Source organism: Oryza sativa, chromosome 6 (genome assembly GCF_034140825.1).
Source record: "Oryza sativa Japonica Group chromosome 6, ASM3414082v1".
Lineage (NCBI taxonomy): Eukaryota > Viridiplantae > Streptophyta > Magnoliopsida > Poales > Poaceae > Oryza > Oryza sativa.
The window spans coordinates 30823649-30841959 of record NC_089040.1 but is presented as its reverse complement, the minus strand read 5'-3'; the positions used below and the strand labels follow the sequence as shown (position 1 = coordinate 30841959).

At 41.2% G+C, this 18311-nt stretch overlaps 4 protein-coding genes across 5 annotated transcripts; 1 reads left to right on the top strand and 3 right to left on the bottom strand.

Annotated features, from left to right (window-relative positions):
* Positions 1-88: 88 nt before the first annotated feature.
* LOC4342020 (peptidyl-prolyl cis-trans isomerase CYP20-1) lies at positions 89-2327 on the bottom strand. Its single transcript, XM_015787820.3, has 7 exons — positions 2096-2327; positions 1815-1893; positions 1572-1619; positions 1455-1478; positions 771-953; positions 581-656; positions 89-449 (listed from the first exon to the last, which is right to left on the bottom strand). The coding sequence occupies exons 1-7, from the start codon at positions 2174-2176 to the stop codon at positions 314-316; spliced, it is 627 nt and encodes a 208-aa protein (XP_015643306.1). The 5' UTR covers positions 2177-2327; the 3' UTR covers positions 89-313.
* Positions 2328-2940: 613 nt separating this feature from the next.
* Positions 2941-5302, bottom strand: LOC107275316 (protein RER1A). Its single transcript, XM_015787821.3, has 3 exons — positions 4780-5302; positions 3822-4002; positions 2941-3264 (listed from the first exon to the last, which is right to left on the bottom strand). Exons 1-3 carry the CDS (start codon positions 5130-5132, stop codon positions 3217-3219), a joined length of 582 nt encoding a protein of 193 aa, XP_015643307.1. The 5' UTR covers positions 5133-5302; the 3' UTR covers positions 2941-3216.
* Positions 5303-5807: 505 nt separating this feature from the next.
* On the bottom strand, positions 5808-12235 carry LOC4342019 (type 2 DNA topoisomerase 6 subunit B-like). The gene is made up of 12 exons (XM_015787586.3): positions 11991-12235; positions 11788-11899; positions 11630-11713; positions 11204-11230; positions 10396-10507; positions 10235-10316; positions 9952-9972; positions 8781-8974; positions 7826-7967; positions 7388-7581; positions 7136-7259; positions 5808-6291 (listed from the first exon to the last, which is right to left on the bottom strand). The coding sequence occupies exons 1-12, from the start codon at positions 12060-12062 to the stop codon at positions 5992-5994; spliced, it is 1464 nt and encodes a 487-aa protein (XP_015643072.1). The 5' UTR covers positions 12063-12235; the 3' UTR covers positions 5808-5991.
* A 274-nt stretch (positions 12236-12509) lies between these two features.
* Positions 12510-17561, top strand: LOC4342018 (probable isoprenylcysteine alpha-carbonyl methylesterase ICMEL1). 2 transcript variants are annotated; one of them, NM_001421884.1, is made up of 11 exons: positions 12510-12994; positions 13247-13323; positions 13647-13716; positions 13837-13917; positions 14048-14122; positions 14208-14309; positions 14657-14797; positions 15227-15292; positions 15444-15587; positions 16303-16393; positions 16852-17561. In NM_001421884.1, the coding sequence occupies exons 1-11, from the start codon at positions 12726-12728 to the stop codon at positions 17011-17013; spliced, it is 1278 nt and encodes a 425-aa protein (NP_001408813.1). In that variant the 5' UTR covers positions 12510-12725; the 3' UTR covers positions 17014-17561. The 2 variants fall into 2 exon arrangements, with proteins under 2 accessions (NP_001408813.1, XP_025882139.1); XM_026026354.2 differs by lacking the exons at positions 16303-16393; positions 16852-17561 and adding an exon at positions 15702-15839 and having other exon boundaries at positions 12537-12994.
* The last annotated feature ends 750 nt before the right edge of the window (positions 17562-18311 follow it).

Below are 18311 nucleotides of genomic sequence, written 5' to 3'. Positions count from 1 at the left end.
AATTATTTAATTTATAGTCATAATCAAATTGATAATTCATGGAATAATCCGCTCAATAATCTAAATCAAAGAGGAATATGACATTGTGTTCGCATGTATATAAGCTTGCATTGCATATCCAATCTGAATTGCCATGGGAAAATATTGAGAGAACACTCTCATTTTACAACAATTACACAAAGCAGGTCACATTATAATCAGCAGAAACAGGCTCCAAACAATGCATGGCACTAATGACGTGCACACATACTCCAATGATAGGAATTCACGGTAAGTAAGTACAGCTCGTTATTAAGCTTCTGTTAATGGAAGATCACTTCAGTTCGCCGCTGTCTGATATGAGGACTTTGGACCGTGGAGTACCACTCTGACTGCCTTCAGCTTCAATCTTGTAGACGACGTCCATTCCAGAAAGCACCTTGCCAAACACAACATGCTTCCCATCCAACCTGCAGTAGCAAACAACACAAAAAGAGTAGGTCATGATCAAAATTACAATTTGATCGGAAGATTTCTAGCAAACAAAAAGAAAATTTGCACGAAAACTAATTCTCAGCTCTCAGGAGCTGATGAAGTTTACCGGGTTAGCTTTACGGTGGTGATGAAGAACTGGGATCCGTTTGTATCTTTCGCATAGTTGGCCATGGACAGCAACCCTGAACCAATGACCAGCCAGCAAATCAAACATGAGGACTTGCTGCTCAAAAGAATGAAATTTCTGTGCAGTAATATAGTAGTATACAACTGGGATATCAAGAAAAGCAGTTCACCTGGTGCAGAGTGGTTGATCTTGAAGTTCTCATCAGGGAACATTCCACCATAGATCGAATCACAGCCGGTTCCATTGCCGCTCACGGTGTCGCCTCCTTGGATCATGAAGCCTGGGATGATCCTGTGGAATGGCGTTCCTTTGTAGGAGAGAGGTTTGCCACTCTTGCCAAGTCCTTTCTCACCTGTATAAATGTGAAGTTGAGATTGCTACATGAAACTATAGTAGCCAAGAGATGCACTTGATAGTGCAGTGGCAAGGGGTGTGTGGTTTCAATCCTGATATCCCGTGTTCAATCGCCAACACGCTTGCAATTTTTTCTTTAAAAAAAATGTTTGGAGGGACATCTCTCTCTCCAAATCTCGTGAACTATAGTAGCCAAATCAACTGGAGTACATGACTTGGGGCATGCTCAGTAAGTACCAACAGGCCCCAGAGTGATAAAGGAAATAACTTATGTAACACCGAATATGCCAATAAGTATTAACCCTATAGTATAACATAAAAAGGATGCGAGCAATATGCCTTTTCATTTGACACTTTTAGAGAAGAAAACTAAAAGGACATATAGCCTTTCACGTTTGGGAATTGGGATAGCTGACCAAATTGTATAATTTCAAATAATTTGTATGAAATCGGTAGCATTACATTGAAGAAATGTAGTATGACGGTTGGGAAGAAATACCTGTGCAAATTGCTCGGAAGTTCTCTGCAAAGAGCAGATGCAGAGACCATTACCAATTTGTGTCTCAGACAAAAACAATTAAGTTGAAAACAATAAGTAATTAGGTTGATGTTATACCTGCTGTTTTAGGAACAGTGTTTCCAAAAAGCCCCATGACAATCCGACCTATAACAACCAAGTAGAAACAATCTAAACGTCAATGAGCATATCATCAATCAAACACGCATTATTTTAGATAATGGAAGATTTCATTAAACAATGAACAATCTTCAACATACATAAATGGCATTATTACCAGAGAAGCAGGCAATAACAAAATTTTGGTGAACTCAAGAAATCAGGGAGTCAGGATGCACAAACCTGCCGGCTTGCCATTGATTGTGATGTCGAAGAAGACCTTGGTGGTGACCTTGGTCAATTCGGCTTCTGATTCTACCGCCTGAAAAGAGAAAACAGAGAGAGCAAAAGTTCTAAAACAAATAGAAAATCGAACACATTGGAGAAGAGTGACGTACGAGTAATCAGATCAGATCAGGGAGAGTGGCAAACTAATGATAGGGTGGCAACTAAGAATTGAAGGGGAAAAATCCGGGCAATGTGAATGATATAAACAGAATGAGCAAGCATCATCAATCGAGTACCTGGGCGAGAGAGAGGGTGGCGGCGACGAGCGCGAGCCACAGGCAGAGCGACGCGTGGCGCGACGTCTCCCTCGCCGCCATCTCGGATCTCCTCCCGATTCCTCCTCCTCCTCGTCGACGGCGAGCCTGAGAATTTCCGCGCTAATGCATGCAGCCTCCGCAGCGCAGCAACCTCCTAATAAATAAAAAAGAGTAGAGATCATGCGCTGGCTGACAGGTGGGGCCGGAGCGAACGGTCGGCCCCGCCTATCAGCCAGCGGGTTGGTTACCATATTTGCAGTTAGTTACAAACTGCCTGGTAGGCTGACAGTTTTGACTTAGCACAGGCTAAAACAGCTTGGGATTTTACGATGGGCATCAGAGGTTGTAAATCACTTGGCCACCAATCATTAGTGCAGTTAAGATAGTACTCCCTTCTTTTTAAATTGATTATCATATAATAAAAACTAAAATTAATTTTTCAAATTGATCACATGTATAAGGATTTTATTAGAGCACAATTAATACATCATGTAAGAATGTGTGCATGCTAAAGGCAGAGTGGAATTGTGCATTGTGTTTTAACCAACTCATGCATTAGGAGAGAATGTGTGCATATTATACATGACGTCTTGATCGATGTGATTTAAATTATTCTTGTTCTTGGTGCACAAACATTATAGCAGACATTATTGGATGCTCAATGTAGGATGAAGGGAGTAACAATTACCGAATGGCTCATGCGCATACACAAAACAGACAACCTTCATAGGACTCTAAATAGAATAACAAATGTGTTACTAACATGCGAGTAATTAAGGGCCCCGTCTGGAAACGAGCATGTTGAATTCCAGTACAAATCCATGTCAAGCCCCAATAGTTTTGATTTGCATTGCACCTGACTCAATAGGTTCATTACTCGTCCACACAAGAGCCGCACAGCACAAGAACTATAAATGAACGAGTCATTGCACAGAAGAATCTGATATACAACACAAATGGTCATCAACCGATGCAAAGTCTCTTTAAGCTCCTCTCGACTAGCGAATGGAGGTGTACATCCACTGTCAGTAGCTGGTACCAAAAAACCACCATGCCAGCATGTTGCCTCAAGAGCAACACAGGGATCTGCAATCCAGGTCTCAGTCTTTAGACGTACTGGCTCCCGGGCCTTTCTTTCCACCATATTTCTGCATTGGAATTAATGTAGTTCAGTAAGCTAATATATTGTACATTTAAAAAATTGTATAGTGCAACTCCTTCAGGAAAAAGGAAAATGTGTAGCGCAACAAGTCAGTGATCTAAATTGGTTAGCGATGTCTTCTCATGGTGACACACCTACTGTCATCATCTTACATGTGCTTGGCTATGATACTACCTCTGATCACTAATATTTGACACCGATATTGATGAACAGAGGGGAGTATATCACACTATGAGAAAACATATCAAGACAAGGCCAGTAGCTCCTACTCATAACATATGATTTACTCTTGAATCTTAGTGCAGTAAGTACAAACTTAATCAGAAGGTACTAGGGATGTAACTCTGACAAGCCCCCAATGCAATTGCAAATAAAGGGCCTTTCTAATTTTTACTGCCCCCAAGACAGCTATCATGACTAGGACCAAATACACAAAGTAATGGCCACTTGGAAGATTAACATATGGTGCAGTATGAACTACTGAACTTCCAAATGGCAGAAGAAAACACTATCAACTATGCATACATATCATAATGATCTCACCTGCTTTCCTATGCTGAATGGGACATACTTGTACTTTATCATATGCACAATTTGCCGCTTCATTGTCAGGACAAAAAGCACAACCCAATAGCAGAGAAGTATTGGCCAGAAGACAGGAACGTCGAATACAGAGAAGAATGTCATCAGAAAAGCAACACAAAAGGCTTTTGTGATGGCATACCTGAAAAAAAATAAATTAGTTAGCATAGCTGACATTTTGCATTTGCATCGCAAATAGGCCTTGCTAGACACGCCAACACAAGCACACAAAGAAACCAAACCCATTGGCAGTAGAACACGAAATAGGGAAGTGTTTAATTACAGTGGCATGATGTGCCCATGACAAACTAATGCAATTACTATTCCTGATCTTTTTAAGAAATAAAATTCGATGCTATAAAACAGCAAGTGCCTCTTGTTTTGTGAACAAGTGTCAATAAAGCAACGTGTAAAAGCAGCTCATGAACTAAGTTCCATAAAAAATTGTAAGCTTGACGAAGATGTTACGTAATATAATATCTGAACTTAAAAACAAACAGGTAAAAGTTACTGTACTAGTACATCACAAGCCAACAACTAAACAGGATAAGAGCACGCAAAAAATGCAATAGCTCCACTAGAAAAATTCATCGCGGACTTTCCAGCTATGCACAACCTAAGCAATTACCATATCAAAATTATCTATAGCCCTATTAAGTAGTAACTCCCAATGGAATCTGCATAAGCCGTAGGTTAGCATTCATAGTGAAGCCTTTGCCTATCCATCTACTACCTCATCATCCGATTAATCAGTGGAACACATGTGTTGGTCGGTGAATTGAATATTGATGATCCAAACCATCTCAGCTGGTTCGATCAAAACCTCACATTAAGAAATCACATTTGTACGGTCGCATCACCAACTACCTACACCAGTTTGCTGCCTAGGATCAGAAGCGAATCAGGAAAAATCGTATACCAGAACTTGAACTCGGGGAGGCGGCGGATGAAGGGCTTGAACTCGTCGGAGCCGCGGGTGGGGAGGGCCGGGCCGGCGTCGAGCGCCTCGAGCTCCGGGTCGACCATGGGGGAGAGGAACCCGATGAGGAGGTTGAGGAGGTAGATGCCGAGGCCGTAGGTGACGACGTAGAACCCCTGCACGTAGTAGACCCGCAGCGCGTACACCGCCGCGGCCACGAGCGTGCCGGCCCACCGCCCCGCCGTGTGCGGCGCCGCCCGATCCAGGTAGTGCTGGAACGCCCGCGACGCCTCCGCGCGCCACCGCTCCACCGACCCGGAGGCGGACCCGCCGCCGACGGGGGAGGGCTCCATGGTCGCCGCCGCGCTCTGGTGTTGGGGGATTCCGAGGCGAGGCGAGGCGAGTCGGTGGGGCTAGGTTTCGTGGCGTTGCCCTGGGCGATGGGAGCGCTGCGCGTGGTTTGGGTTTGGTCAAAGCGAAAGCGGAGAGGAGGAGGAGGGAGGAGGAGGAGGAGGAGAGGACTAGACGAGACGAGGACGCTTCACATTCTGTAAAAGCAAATGGGGCTCTGAGTCTGACGCGAGGTCAGGAGGCCACACGCATCCAGCCTCACGCCCTCACGCGTCTTTCTGATATCAAGAAGGCAAGGATTCAACTCAAATTTTGTGGAATTTTCTACAAAAATAATGTAATTTGTCTGTAATGTTATACTCTATCCATCCTTTCTAAAATATAAGTATTTTTGGACTTCGACACGGTTTTCGAGATGCTACTTTAACCAACAATATCTATAAAAGTAATATGTTTTAAATACAAATAATTGTATAGTACGATAGTTTGTTTAATGATAAATCTACTAATATTAATTTTACATGATTTTTTTTTATTTTTTTCTATTAATAGTCACAATTAAAAATATTTGACTTGGCACTATTTTAAAAATGCTTATAGTATACACAATCTTCATGGAGTTATTGAACGCAGATATTATCATGAACGAGAACGAACAGAAAGAGATGCTCAGCACATGGGCAATTACTTGCAGTTTCTGAATTTTTGACGTAACAATGTCTGAATTTTGTTTACACGAGGCAGGAAACAGTCTCAGAGAGCAGTCTTTGTTAGTGTTTATAAAGTTCTCTGGTCAAAGTAAAGCTCTCTCACAGCATAGGAGATCTCTGGATTAGGAGTGCTACGAGACAATTGGAAATGCTAGAAATCGAAAATCATATCCTCATCTGGGTCGTCTTCATCCAGTAGGCTATAATCTTCATCGAACCTCTCGCACTCGAACAGATAAGGTGCGTTGTGCTCTACGTTCTCCTTGGTGTCATTCATCTCTACGATACGGTTCATCTTCTCACCGATGCAGGATCTAACCGCCCCTTCTGTGAGATCTTGATCTGAGCCTAGGCCGAGAAGAGCGATGCACTCATCTTGGAACTCTTGATCATTGGATGATAAGATTAAGCCAGCTATCGATTCTGCGAGATCAGGGACATACTCGCGAACCTGAATTATGGAAAGAACAAGTTACATCAAATTGTAGGCAATAACAAGTTACATCAAGTTACCTTAGGTTGGATTAACTTTTGGATACTCATGGCACGCTTTTCAAACCGTAAAACGGTGCGTTTCGTGTGAAAACTTTCTATATGAAAGTTGTTCTAGAATATCAGATTAATCCATTTTTCAAGTTTGTAGTAATTGAACTGACAGTACGCAAATGTTAGGCCATGTCATTTGTGGCTTGCCACCAAACTAAGATTCAATGTGTGTCCTGATGAAAACTAGCAAGAATAGTTGAGGGCATACAGACTTACAAAGCCCATTCCCAAGCTGAACAATATTGCCGTCTAGTCTTTGTTCGGTATTTAAGGGGAGTGGTAATTTTGCTAGGGTGTACTAGGCAGTAGGCACACCAGTTCTTCCCTATACAGTTTTCCCCTCGTAGTATAAAGCCGACACACACTTGATATTTCAAGGGAAAGAAGTATCAAGGAAAGTGAAGATGATATTCACATTGAGGTAGGAACCAACAGAGTGATTATTTCTGATGATAAGTTACAGAAATTATAATATGAAGCTTATTATGACGTCAATCTAATTTGTGTGACCAAAAGAGCAACTATACAGAAAGTGGTCACTTTGCGAGGTTGGCAGGTGGCACAGATTAAGAAGTGTTGCATTGAGGTTGCACTAAATCTAACAGGTGTCGGTTCAGTACTACCTTATGTCTAACAATAGTTTTTCTTGAGTTATAAATTATAACAGGCAGAAAATACATACAAGTAAGGAATGGAAATAACAAACACACCAGTTACGTGGTTAACAGCAAAGTGTAGAAGGCACAAACCTTCTGGCCATGGCAGCTGAGAAAGTCTTCTGCATGGTCTGCTTTCAATCCAAACAATGCAGACTTAAGTGCCTTTCTTAGAAGATGCCTTTCAGGTTGAGAGCTCTTCCATTCATCAACAGCAGTAGCTACAGCAGGTCAAGGATAGCCAAATACAGTGATGGGAAATCCAACAGAGATATCCACAGCCAAATAGACAGGCGACACCATCACTAGAAAAAAGAAAGCATGCACAAAACAAAAGCTGGATATCCTTCGTGGTAAGTGTGAATGGCAATATCGACATGAGAAAATGCCATGTTATCCCATTGAAGCTCAGCATTTCCATCGTCATCAATGAAACCCCCTTTAAACTTGAAACCGTAGCTTTGCCAGTCTATGCTCATCAGCGCACTGAGGGAGGATTGTGAGATTGGACATGGTATGAACTCTACAAAATGCAAAACCTACAATAGACAATTCACCATTGAGTGGAAGCAGTGAGCATACTTGAACCACACCTTCAGCATAAACATTGGACGCCATGCTGTTATAACTTTTATAAGCTTACTAAATACAAGCAAGAATATACCACACAAGAGGCCCTCTTGCTTGTATACTACACCCATAACCAGTTAGACATCACAAGAACAAGTATGCTAATGTAATTGCATAATTAGTTTATGTAACTTAGAGGCCTATGGTGCAAACCTGTGTAGATGAACAATTTGTCATCCAACAGCTCAAATCAGATGAAGTAGGTGCAAGCATTATCACTACTTCAACAAGTTGCCCTTTAGCTTTTCTTTTGTCTACATATTTTGCTGTTCCAGTTCCAATCTTCAGGCGATCTCTGAAGTGAGACGGCAGAAGAGCAAAACATACAAGCCCTATCAACTATGTAATCAAAGCTATTTGAGGAATGTACAATTGCAGAGATAGATGATACACATATGGTATTCATTAGTATGCACATGACTGAATTCAACTACTACATACCAGGCTACCGAAAGGTAGGATACACAAGCATGCCTAAAAAGGTTGAACTGAAATGCTGAATGGGTTTGGGACTTTGGGTGATGGGAAAATGGGGCAATTAGACATTACTCAAATCTAGCGAATAGCACCAGACACTGTTGGCCACCTGAAGCAGTTCATCTGATAGATCGGTACTTTGTTTAACAAAAGAAAGCTATTAGGCCTTGATATATACAATTCTAGAGCTCAAATGCGGCAGGATCTGATATCTTCACATTAAATAATGTTGATACACTCAATTGTGCATATTTGATTAATACATTTCAGATTTTATTAGATGTGATGGGATAAGACTTATTCCCCCAGCCTTCGTGTGTGCACAAGTGAGTTTTCATAACTACATTCAGAATCAGTGACTGCAATTATTTTATTTACCGCTTCATGAGCGACAACTTTTCCTATGTGACACAAAGTCTAAAACACCCATAAATTAACTTCAAACCTGTTGTTTAGCGATTCAAGTGCAAGTTCCAGAAAAATGATTAAATATGGATGCTAAATTGCTAATGATAAGCTTCCACTGAAAGTCAAAATCCAAAAGATAACACACATCATAAATCTATTTCCAATAGCAAAGTAAAGAAATAAACAAATATGTCTAGAGTTAAACTCAGCAAGCAATGTTTACCTGTTCATGTAGCATGCTTCACACCTGTCAGATGTGTTAGCATGTGAGAGTGCATAATCTTTAAGGCCAGAAACTAGACGGTCAATACTTGATGTGGTAATGGAAATATGGACATCATCAGAATCTTGTGACAGACAAACGTCTCCTGATCCAGCACTGTCTGTTTGCGCAACAAAGAGCTCACATGCTAAATTCTGAGTAGTACAAAAGAAATCAAACAACCATTTAAGAGGTCACAATAAGAAAAAACAGAGTAAAAGCAGATAGATGCTTCTAATTCTAGGCCTGTTTACTGTGCAACAACTAAAACTGGACATATGCAAACACAAAGTAAAATTAGACATGTTCGGAGGAATGGAATGTAACCAAGTACTGAGGATGAATCATGATCATCAGTTTTATATCCTTTAATTACATCTCAGGATACACAATATTGTTGGTCTGAAAATGCAGGCAGACAAATTGGTGATATGATATCAGATGGCTGTTAAGAACTTATCAAACAAATGCATCTGTAGGAAACTCCAATATTAGGGTTTTCAGTTGTTTTGCCCTGTAGCATAGACCAATGAACACCGTGTTTTGTTACTTTTGTATTTGTGAATTTTCAGAAGTAAATAAATAAATACAGGAACATGTATTTTCATTTTGCACATCATGCACAAAGGTATGAGACTCCATATAAAACGGGAACACATATAGAAATACATCAAACATGTCCTGCAGTGTGTGAAAAAGTATTCACATAATGCAATCTGCACATTCGATTTAGATGATATAAGTGGCATGAAATGTACTGTTGTTAGAGCAGTACGCCACACATGATACGGGATAATGTACTGTTGTTAGAGCAGTACGCCACACATGATACGGGATAAGCTAGAAGGCTTTGTAAATGACACAGTTATTCTAACAAGAAAAACACATCCTCAGAGAACAGCATCACCCGCTGCTAAGAGATAGACACACAATAGCACCAGTGTGTATGGTCAGTATGGACGAATAGCATTTGGCATTTTGACTTGAGGATTAAGGACTCAGGATTAAAGGGATTAATGGTGAGTATAAATATGATCAGTCATTATGAAATATGGAAAAAAAACATAGTGAACAAAGAAAATAGGAAGAACACACTGGTTACAACTAGAGAAAAAAGTTCAGAAATACTTACAGATGCTCTTAGCACGAATATCTGCAAAGGTCAACAACAGAAACATGCTAGTTAGAAAGTATTCGGGACAATCGCGCAAAAAGAAATGGTTAGCAACATAATGTTACTAATTCTATCATATTTGGAAACAAATGACTATAGTAAGTCTGTAATATAGGATTGTTATGAGGATTCTATTATTGACAGGATAACAAATTACAACGATCACTAATGTTGCTAAGGTTGGGCAGGTAAAATTATGGTGAAAAAACATTTAAAAAATATGAATGTTCCTTAATACAACCTTGCGGACAAAACCAACCAACCATAATATTAAGTCATCAACATCAGCTTCAGTTGGCAGGCAAAGGCATACTTCAGTTCCACTGTGTTGAAAAAGGCATAAACGATTCAACAAACACCAGATTTCCATAGGTCACATCAAAGTAACACAAGAGGACCTGCCTGAATATAGCACGACTTTTGTACGTGGTCACTAGCTTGGTAAATCTTGTGCTTGAAGATGTGTCTTCTTGAAGATTAAATTGATAACGATAAATAGCTTTGTCATCGATTCCTACAGATTGGAAAAGTATGCAATAAAAAGTTCAATAGCATTGAATAAACACATAGAATTAAGATAATAAAACAATAGTTTACAACATATATATTTATGTATTTGCATGGCAAATGCTAATTTGTGGAGGGATCCACAGGTGTCATAACATGTATTCAAAACAGAATAAACATACACACAGAATTTCTGGAAAATATCTGAAGAAACATAACAAGATAAGTATACGCAACATAAATATTTAACATTTCCTTTGACTTTAGAATTCCTTTTTATCCAATAAAGCCATTTTGAATAAATTAGACAGTATGTACAGAACTACATTATATGCAAAAAAGGAACAAAAAGGAACCAAGGAGACAGCAAGATTCAAATATAAGTTTTAGCAAAGTGAAACAGCGAATTTCATGGCATACTACTGTGGTTCGACCGATTTAAGTATGCCCACAATGCTATCAACTTTTGCAGCTCTTATGGGAAAATTCTCAGGCTTTGTGGGATTTCCACTCCAAAAAGAGATAATAAAATGAGCACTAGCAGCATGGGACCATGGAGAACAATGGACAACACATGATAACTTAAACATATGTTTTAGAATAAGGTGAAAGTATTAAATAGACAAGATGAAATGGTTTATGTCAGTATGGCACAAATGGAGCAGTGGAACCATGTAACACATAGATTAGATACGAAGCATACCTGTAGTTGTGATTAAGAGGGTACCATCTGCAGATGGAAAGAATTAGTGTGAGACAATGAATGATGAACCAAGAGTTATGACAAACTCTAAACCAAATGAAGATACATGGCACAGTGTCAGGTACATGGTTGTTGCCCAAGAGAATGTCAGGGAAAAACATATATCCATCTTCCCATCAAGACCATCTACAATTCTACATATGAACATATCAAATGTAGTGATAATATATCTTAAGCAAATTCTGATGACTTGGTGAACTCCATATCTACTCCGTACCTAACAGGCTATACCGTACAAACCAACTTCCCAGATGATTCAGCGGTGTTGTTAACAACAGAACCACACATCTCATGCAATCCGCAGTCTGAGGATGCTACTGACAACCAGCAAACAGGGAAATTGAGCGAGAGAAGGTGATCGCATACCCCATTTCTCCACGGGGGTCTCACGCGCCAATGCATCTAGCTCCAGGAACTCCTCCAGCTTGCTCCCAACTCCAGTATCTGAAACTGCAGTAGTTCACGAATGTAAGCGGAAGGAAGGGGCAACAGATCACAACGGCGCAAGCGCGCAGCTGCACTACCAGATATACGCAGGGGCGAGGAACCAGCGGGTTCCGGGGAGCGCTTGACGGAGACCGTGAGCCGGCACGGCGACTCCGACATCCGGCAGCGCTGCACCGCCCAGTAAATCAACTGAAACCGAACAAGGAATCCAAACAAAGTGTATCATCAGGGGAGAGGACTCGGAATCGCACGCGAAGATGAGGGCGAGGGCGAGGCGTACGGAGTGGAGGAGCTTCCGGTAGGGCGAGGAGGAGGTGGGGGACGCCGTCGATGGAGGCGGGGAGGACGCCATGGATGGATGGAGCGGAGGGAGGGGAAGCGCTCGGCGAGTTGATGAGAGCTTGGTGTACTGACGAACAATGCACCTTCCTTCCACCGTCGGTCACCGCCGAGCTCGCCGGAGTTCCGCCGCCCTCCGGTCTCCGGCTCTGCGCCGCCGGTGGAATCCACGGTACCCGTCAACACAAATACGAATAAGAAGAAGGACCAAAATGTAAATGTGCTAATTCCCCGCTTCTCTTTTCTCGATATGGCCGCAACACAAATACGAATAAGAGTAAGGTCCAAAATGTAAATATGCGCTCCCCAACTACTCTTTTCTCGATCTGGCCGCACCTCAGATCGAACGGTTCAGACGCGTGCAGTTTTGGATTAGCGATCGTGGATGGATTTAACTGGTAATACGAAAATAATTAAAGGGGCTCTTCGAATAAATACTCCTCGCTGCCATGTGGTGGCCCACCTGTCAGCTCCCCCCCCTCCCTCCAGTGAGAAGATCTTCTCTTCTTCGCCGTCGTCCGCCGGAGCGCCGCCGCAGAACGACCGCCATCTCTCCCCGGCGACCTCGCCGTTGCGTGAGAGGCGGCCGCGCTACGTCTTGCCCGGAGCAGGGAGCGCTACGAGTCACGACGACGTGGGGGAATATCGCACGTCGCCGGCTGGTTTGTCAGTCGCGATGCAGGTGGAGCTCGCTGACCGCGCGGCAGCCCGGCCCAGCGAGACGGGGGAGGCTCCGCCGTCATCTCCAGCCGCCGCCGCCGCTGCATCAGCAGCAGCGGAGGACGCGCCGCTCTTGCCAGGTGGAGGTGGGGGTGTGCGGCGGCGGGTGGTGGTGAGCGAGCGGTTCCGGCAGCGCAGCGGATCCTTCCGGCGGGAGGTCCGCCGCGCGGCCGAGGAGACCTACCTACTCACGCGCCTCACGCTCATCCTCCTCCGCTACCTCGGGTACTCGCCAATTCCATTTCTGATAGTTCTACTCTACTACAAGGCTGCTATCACTTCAACCTTGCGATCTGTTTGTGTTAATGCTGTAATTTGGGGAAATTGTATCATGGCATGTTTACCACTGAGCTAAATGATCATTTCTAGGCTTTCTACTAAGATCAGATGCTAAACTGCTTTTGTGATTGTGCATGGGAGTATGGCCTTTTCGTGTTTTGTTCTTTGCAATAACCTGTCTCTGTCTGATTTATGCAGGATAGGCTACAGATGGATCAGGCAGTTCCTAGCCCTCTGTTGTTACACCTTCTTGCTCATGCCAGGTTTCATTCAAGGTTAGCCTTGCCATTACTCTTTTGTTGAGGGAGAGAAAGCATTTGCACTTGCTTGGCACATCTCCACATTTTTCTTTGGTTGATTCACCATGTCTTCATAAGTAGTATTTCAGTAGGATTTTGTGTTATATACCTGAGATCACAATTGTCCCATCCGCTGGTTTGAAACCTTAAGACTAGCATGGGTTCCATCCCACATCCTCTTCCTTAGTTAGTGCTAGAGCTCCTAGCCAGTTTTCAAAAGGAAAAACAAATTTCATTACCACAGAAAGTGTTTAACAGAATGGAGATGGCCTTGACTCTTTTTTTTTTCTTTAATACAGTTGTATATTATTATTTCTTCTCGAGCCAAGTTTGTAGAAGTGTTGTATATGGAGAACAACCAAGAAACAGGTACTTCTTGCTATCTTTTTCATAATGCTATGCTCATATTTGTATTTTAATTTGTCTTGGTGTACTTGGCATAGTCTATTATGCTGTTCATATATTGAACCCTGAAAATTCGTTATCTAGGCTGGATTTATACATACCTACCGATAGAACTGGGTTGAAGCCAGTTGTGGCATTTGTCACGGGTGGAGCTTGGATCATAGGGTGAGTAAAACTGTACAAGTATGTACTATCCTGGTCTCCAACTTTCTGTATTTTTACTACCTGAAGTTCCAGTAAGATTTAGATTGTGTGTTGACTCTATAATGGCAAATTATACATATCACATCCACAGGTACAAAGGGTGGGGGGCCCTTTTGGGCAGGCGCTTGGCAGAGAGGGGCATCTTAGTTGCATGCATTGATTACAGGTACTCAAAATAAATTCCAAATATGCATATAGAAGAATGAGGGTTCATACCATTTTCATGGAGCATACCAATTATTTGTTTGCAGAAACTTTCCTCAAGGGACTATTGGTGACATGGTAGAAGATGCATCTCAAGGGATTGCCTTTGTCTGCAATAATATAGCTAGTTATGGAGGTGATCCTGAAAGGTTCATAACTTACAATGATATCAAACTTTCAAACTTTTCTGTTGCAATTACAAAATGGTTCCTACCAACGTATGCCCTTCTCATGCGCTGATGTGCACAAATTGTTACTGTATTAATAATTAGGATACCATCAGTGGAATGTGAGTTAGATTGCGTCAGAGACATATTTCATTTTGGCTATTTATATATTCTAGGGTTCTAGTAATAGGCACTGCATGGTATAAAGATCTTACATATGGAACTTCTGAAGCATTATGAATACAAGAAACAACTCAGCGTTCTGATTTTGGTATGGCATATATTGAGGCATCTTGTCCGTATCTGCTCTATCTAAATGATACTTACAGGATTTATCTTGTTGGACAATCTGCTGGTGCTCATATTGCTGCTTGTACTCTCTTACACCAAGCTATTAAAGAATCTGGTGAAGGAGATGCTTCCACTTGGAGCATTGCACAGCTAAAAGCTTATTTTGGTATTTCTGGCGGGTAATATCCTATTCTCTTTACACTTACAGTAGGTGACATGCAGCAAGGCTTGCATTTTTTATAATGTGTATGAGAATGCGCATGTACACACTACTTTCAGTTTTCAGTTGTTTGTATCGTCAAATATTTGCAACAGTGTGCAGTGGAATATATCATGTAGTCTGCTGAGCTTCTTTGTGAGCAGAGCTGTAATATGCTGCTCCAGATTTAAGAAATGAGAAGTTCCCTTTTTAAGAAGTGACGTGGCAATTGGGCTCACTCTATAAATATTATTGATGATTCATGTTCAGCCTTTGTAATTTATGGATCATTTTGGTACCTTTGTTGTTAATATGAGATTATATTACATTTTTAGTAGTTTCATTAATGGTTCACATATACAGGAATTCTGGTGTATCGGACTTGACAGTTGATTTATGATTTCTACAGCTATAATCTTCTTAACTTGGTCGATCATTTCCATAAACGTGGCCTGTACCGATCGATCTTTCTCAGGTATATTTTTGTTTACAGCTAGTTAAAAGTAGCATAGTATTGTATTCATGTCCTCCACAACAACTCCCACATAACTATTGAACTATGTGAGCATATCATGTTGATTATCTTTATATACACTAAAACTCCACTTCAACAATATGTTTCACAGCATAATGGAAGGCGAGGAGTCGTTGCAAAAATTTTCTCCACTGGTGATGGTTAAGGACCCAGCTGCTAGGTCTGCAGTATCTCTATTACCTCGAATATTCCTTTTTCATGGAACAAGTGACTATTCAATACCATCGGCTGAGAGGTGGGTTCAACTGGAATGGTTGATCACATGGTGCATGTTTTCTTGTCGTATTGATTCGAAATCATTAGATTGGACAAACCAACTATATACTTATTCAGTTGTTTTCTCTTCCAGGAGATGAATGTCTCAGGTTAAGTGAAATGAAACTTTTCTCTCGAACAAAGTGAAATGAAACTCATTTAAACCTTTTTGACATTATTTTATAATAAGTATGCCTTATGATAAAGTTTCCACATGCTGTTACTGACCAAACAAAATGAGATGACTAAACCAAACTGAGGGACTTGGGTATTCTAAGGACTTTTGGATTGTTTATACTTCATAGTGCCCTGATCTTGTCTGCATCCATTTCAAATGAATTTTCCATGTTGTTTGGCATGCTGAAGAAAAACATAGACTAGTCAGAAATTGTTTCTTCTTGAATCTTATTGTAGTTTTGCACTAGTCAAGAAGAAGAGATAAGTCTAGTGCAACATCATGTCGTTGTGCCATTTCCTGTTGGTGTTGAGTAGTTAACACTAGTTAAGAAGAAACAAGTGTTATTCTTAGGGATTCTAGTGCTACCATCTAGCTTTCATTTAGGAGATTTAGTCACTTGTTTATTTTTCCTCCTCACCAGTAACTTTTGTAGTTGTGTTATCTGACGAAACTTCTATATTATGGATATTGCCATATTGGACTATTTCTATTGATTGACTTAATTGAAAAAATGCAGCGAGGCTTTCTTTGATGCTTTACAACAGAATGGCGCTAAAGCAGATCTGTTCTTGTATGATGGAAAGACGCATACTGACTTGTTCCTTCAGGTAATCTATTGTTACATTAGTGGTTATTGGATATGGGTTGCTTTGTTTAGACATTTTATTCTTTTTGGCTTTTATGGTACTTTTCTTTCTTCTAGATATAAAATTATTCATTCTTCGATGTAATGTTGTTCTTCTCTATATTGTGATTTCAAGATGGTCATAGTCTTTGATTTAAGAACCATTATGGTGGGTAGTATAACTAAGTACCTTCAGCCAATATAAAGGCGTTATCGGCTTAGTATACAATGTGATTGTAATTTGTTTACAAGAGAAAGGGCCTGAAGGTTCAACCCTTCAAAGAATTAACTGTCTCAACTGATCATCATGTATAAACTGTATTGCTTGATGTTTGTTATTGCCCCAACATGGGTATCACGCCCTGGTGTATTTGGCAGTGTAATTTGAATGCACAAAGTTCTTACACTTGATGCTTTTTCTCTGATTAATGTGTGCTGTAGGATCCTCTCCGGGGTGGTAGGGATAAGCTGCTCGAAGAGATTGTTACTGTGATACACAATGACAATCCAGATACATCTGCCCAGCATCTTGCTGTACCTGTTGCACGCCGCCTTGTTCCTGAATTCATGCTTATGCTTGCTGGAAGAGTTAGTCCTTTCTGATTATGTTGGCGACCAGTGATGGCAGCTATGTATATATTCAATGCAAGGATTGAGCCCAGAGAAATCTGCTGCTCCCGGATTAGCTAGCAGCTAGTCAGTTAGTGTAGTGTTCCAATTAAGATGCCAAATGTACCCCTTCGTTGAGTAGCTACCCGCCAGTATGTACAGATCTTGCCTCAGACGTCTGTCATTGACTCATTGTTGTATTGTATCTTAAGGTCTAGCTCATTATGCTTTAGTAACACATAACTTGATATCTTATGAAGCTCTGTTTGGACAAGGGTCAATCTGAGGAGAGAGCTTGTTGTGAATTGGAAGAATATTGTGAAGACAACTGTTCTGACCGAAGAAAATCGTCATGAGATGTCTCCTGCCTTTCTGTAATTCAGTAGTCAGTAAATTCAGCTCCCAATAGAGTTGCTCGCAGTACTGGAATGGAGGGGTGTTCTGGAAGACGTTTCATCTGCGCACTTGAAGATGTCTGTGTGTCTTGTAAAAGAGTGTGTGGCTCAGTTATTGATCAATTAGACAAGAAAACATTGCATGCGAAAGGTGATGCTTCTTGATCTATTAGCACAGCTCTTTTTACAGAGGAACAGCACATGATAACCTTCACATGCCATTGGTTGGAAAATGAACATGCTCACATGGTGGAAAAGCTGGCCAGTCTTCATTCCTCCATGGACCAGATCTAATCTAAATATCTAATGTTGCATGATTTGCATCTGAATTGAGTAACATGATGGTAAGAGTAGATGAACGTGCATTGTGCGTGGGCATAACTCATAAGAAGTGGCAAAACATCTTTGGACGACTGTTTGCAGTGTCCAAAGTTCAAAGAAACTTGCCGTGCAGTGTCCTGCTTCCATATTATTGCCATCTGGTGTGTCTGGCAGAAATCTTGCACCGATCATCGTCATCTGTCATTGTCGCACTAAGGAATGCATCCTGGGTTTACCTGTTCAGAGTTCAGACTTCCATTTCTTCAGATGTTTTCACTATCCTGAGTAGCAGAAGATGAAATGGAAATGGGATCACTCAGAAATGACCGCTAATGCTAGCGATCAGTAGTCTAACGCGCATCATGAATATCAAAGTACGTGTGATTTTCTACAACTTTGATCACAAAACATGTGGTTTATGCAGTTTACCTTTTTTTTTTAAGTAAGAGCTTGTGATCACATACCACATCTCTCCAAGGCATTCAGCTACAGGAATTTCTTCAGTGTGCTGCCAGCTCCAACGTACGAAACTGCATTCCGGGTCGTCGGACTCGCGGCCGCCAAAACCTGTGACTT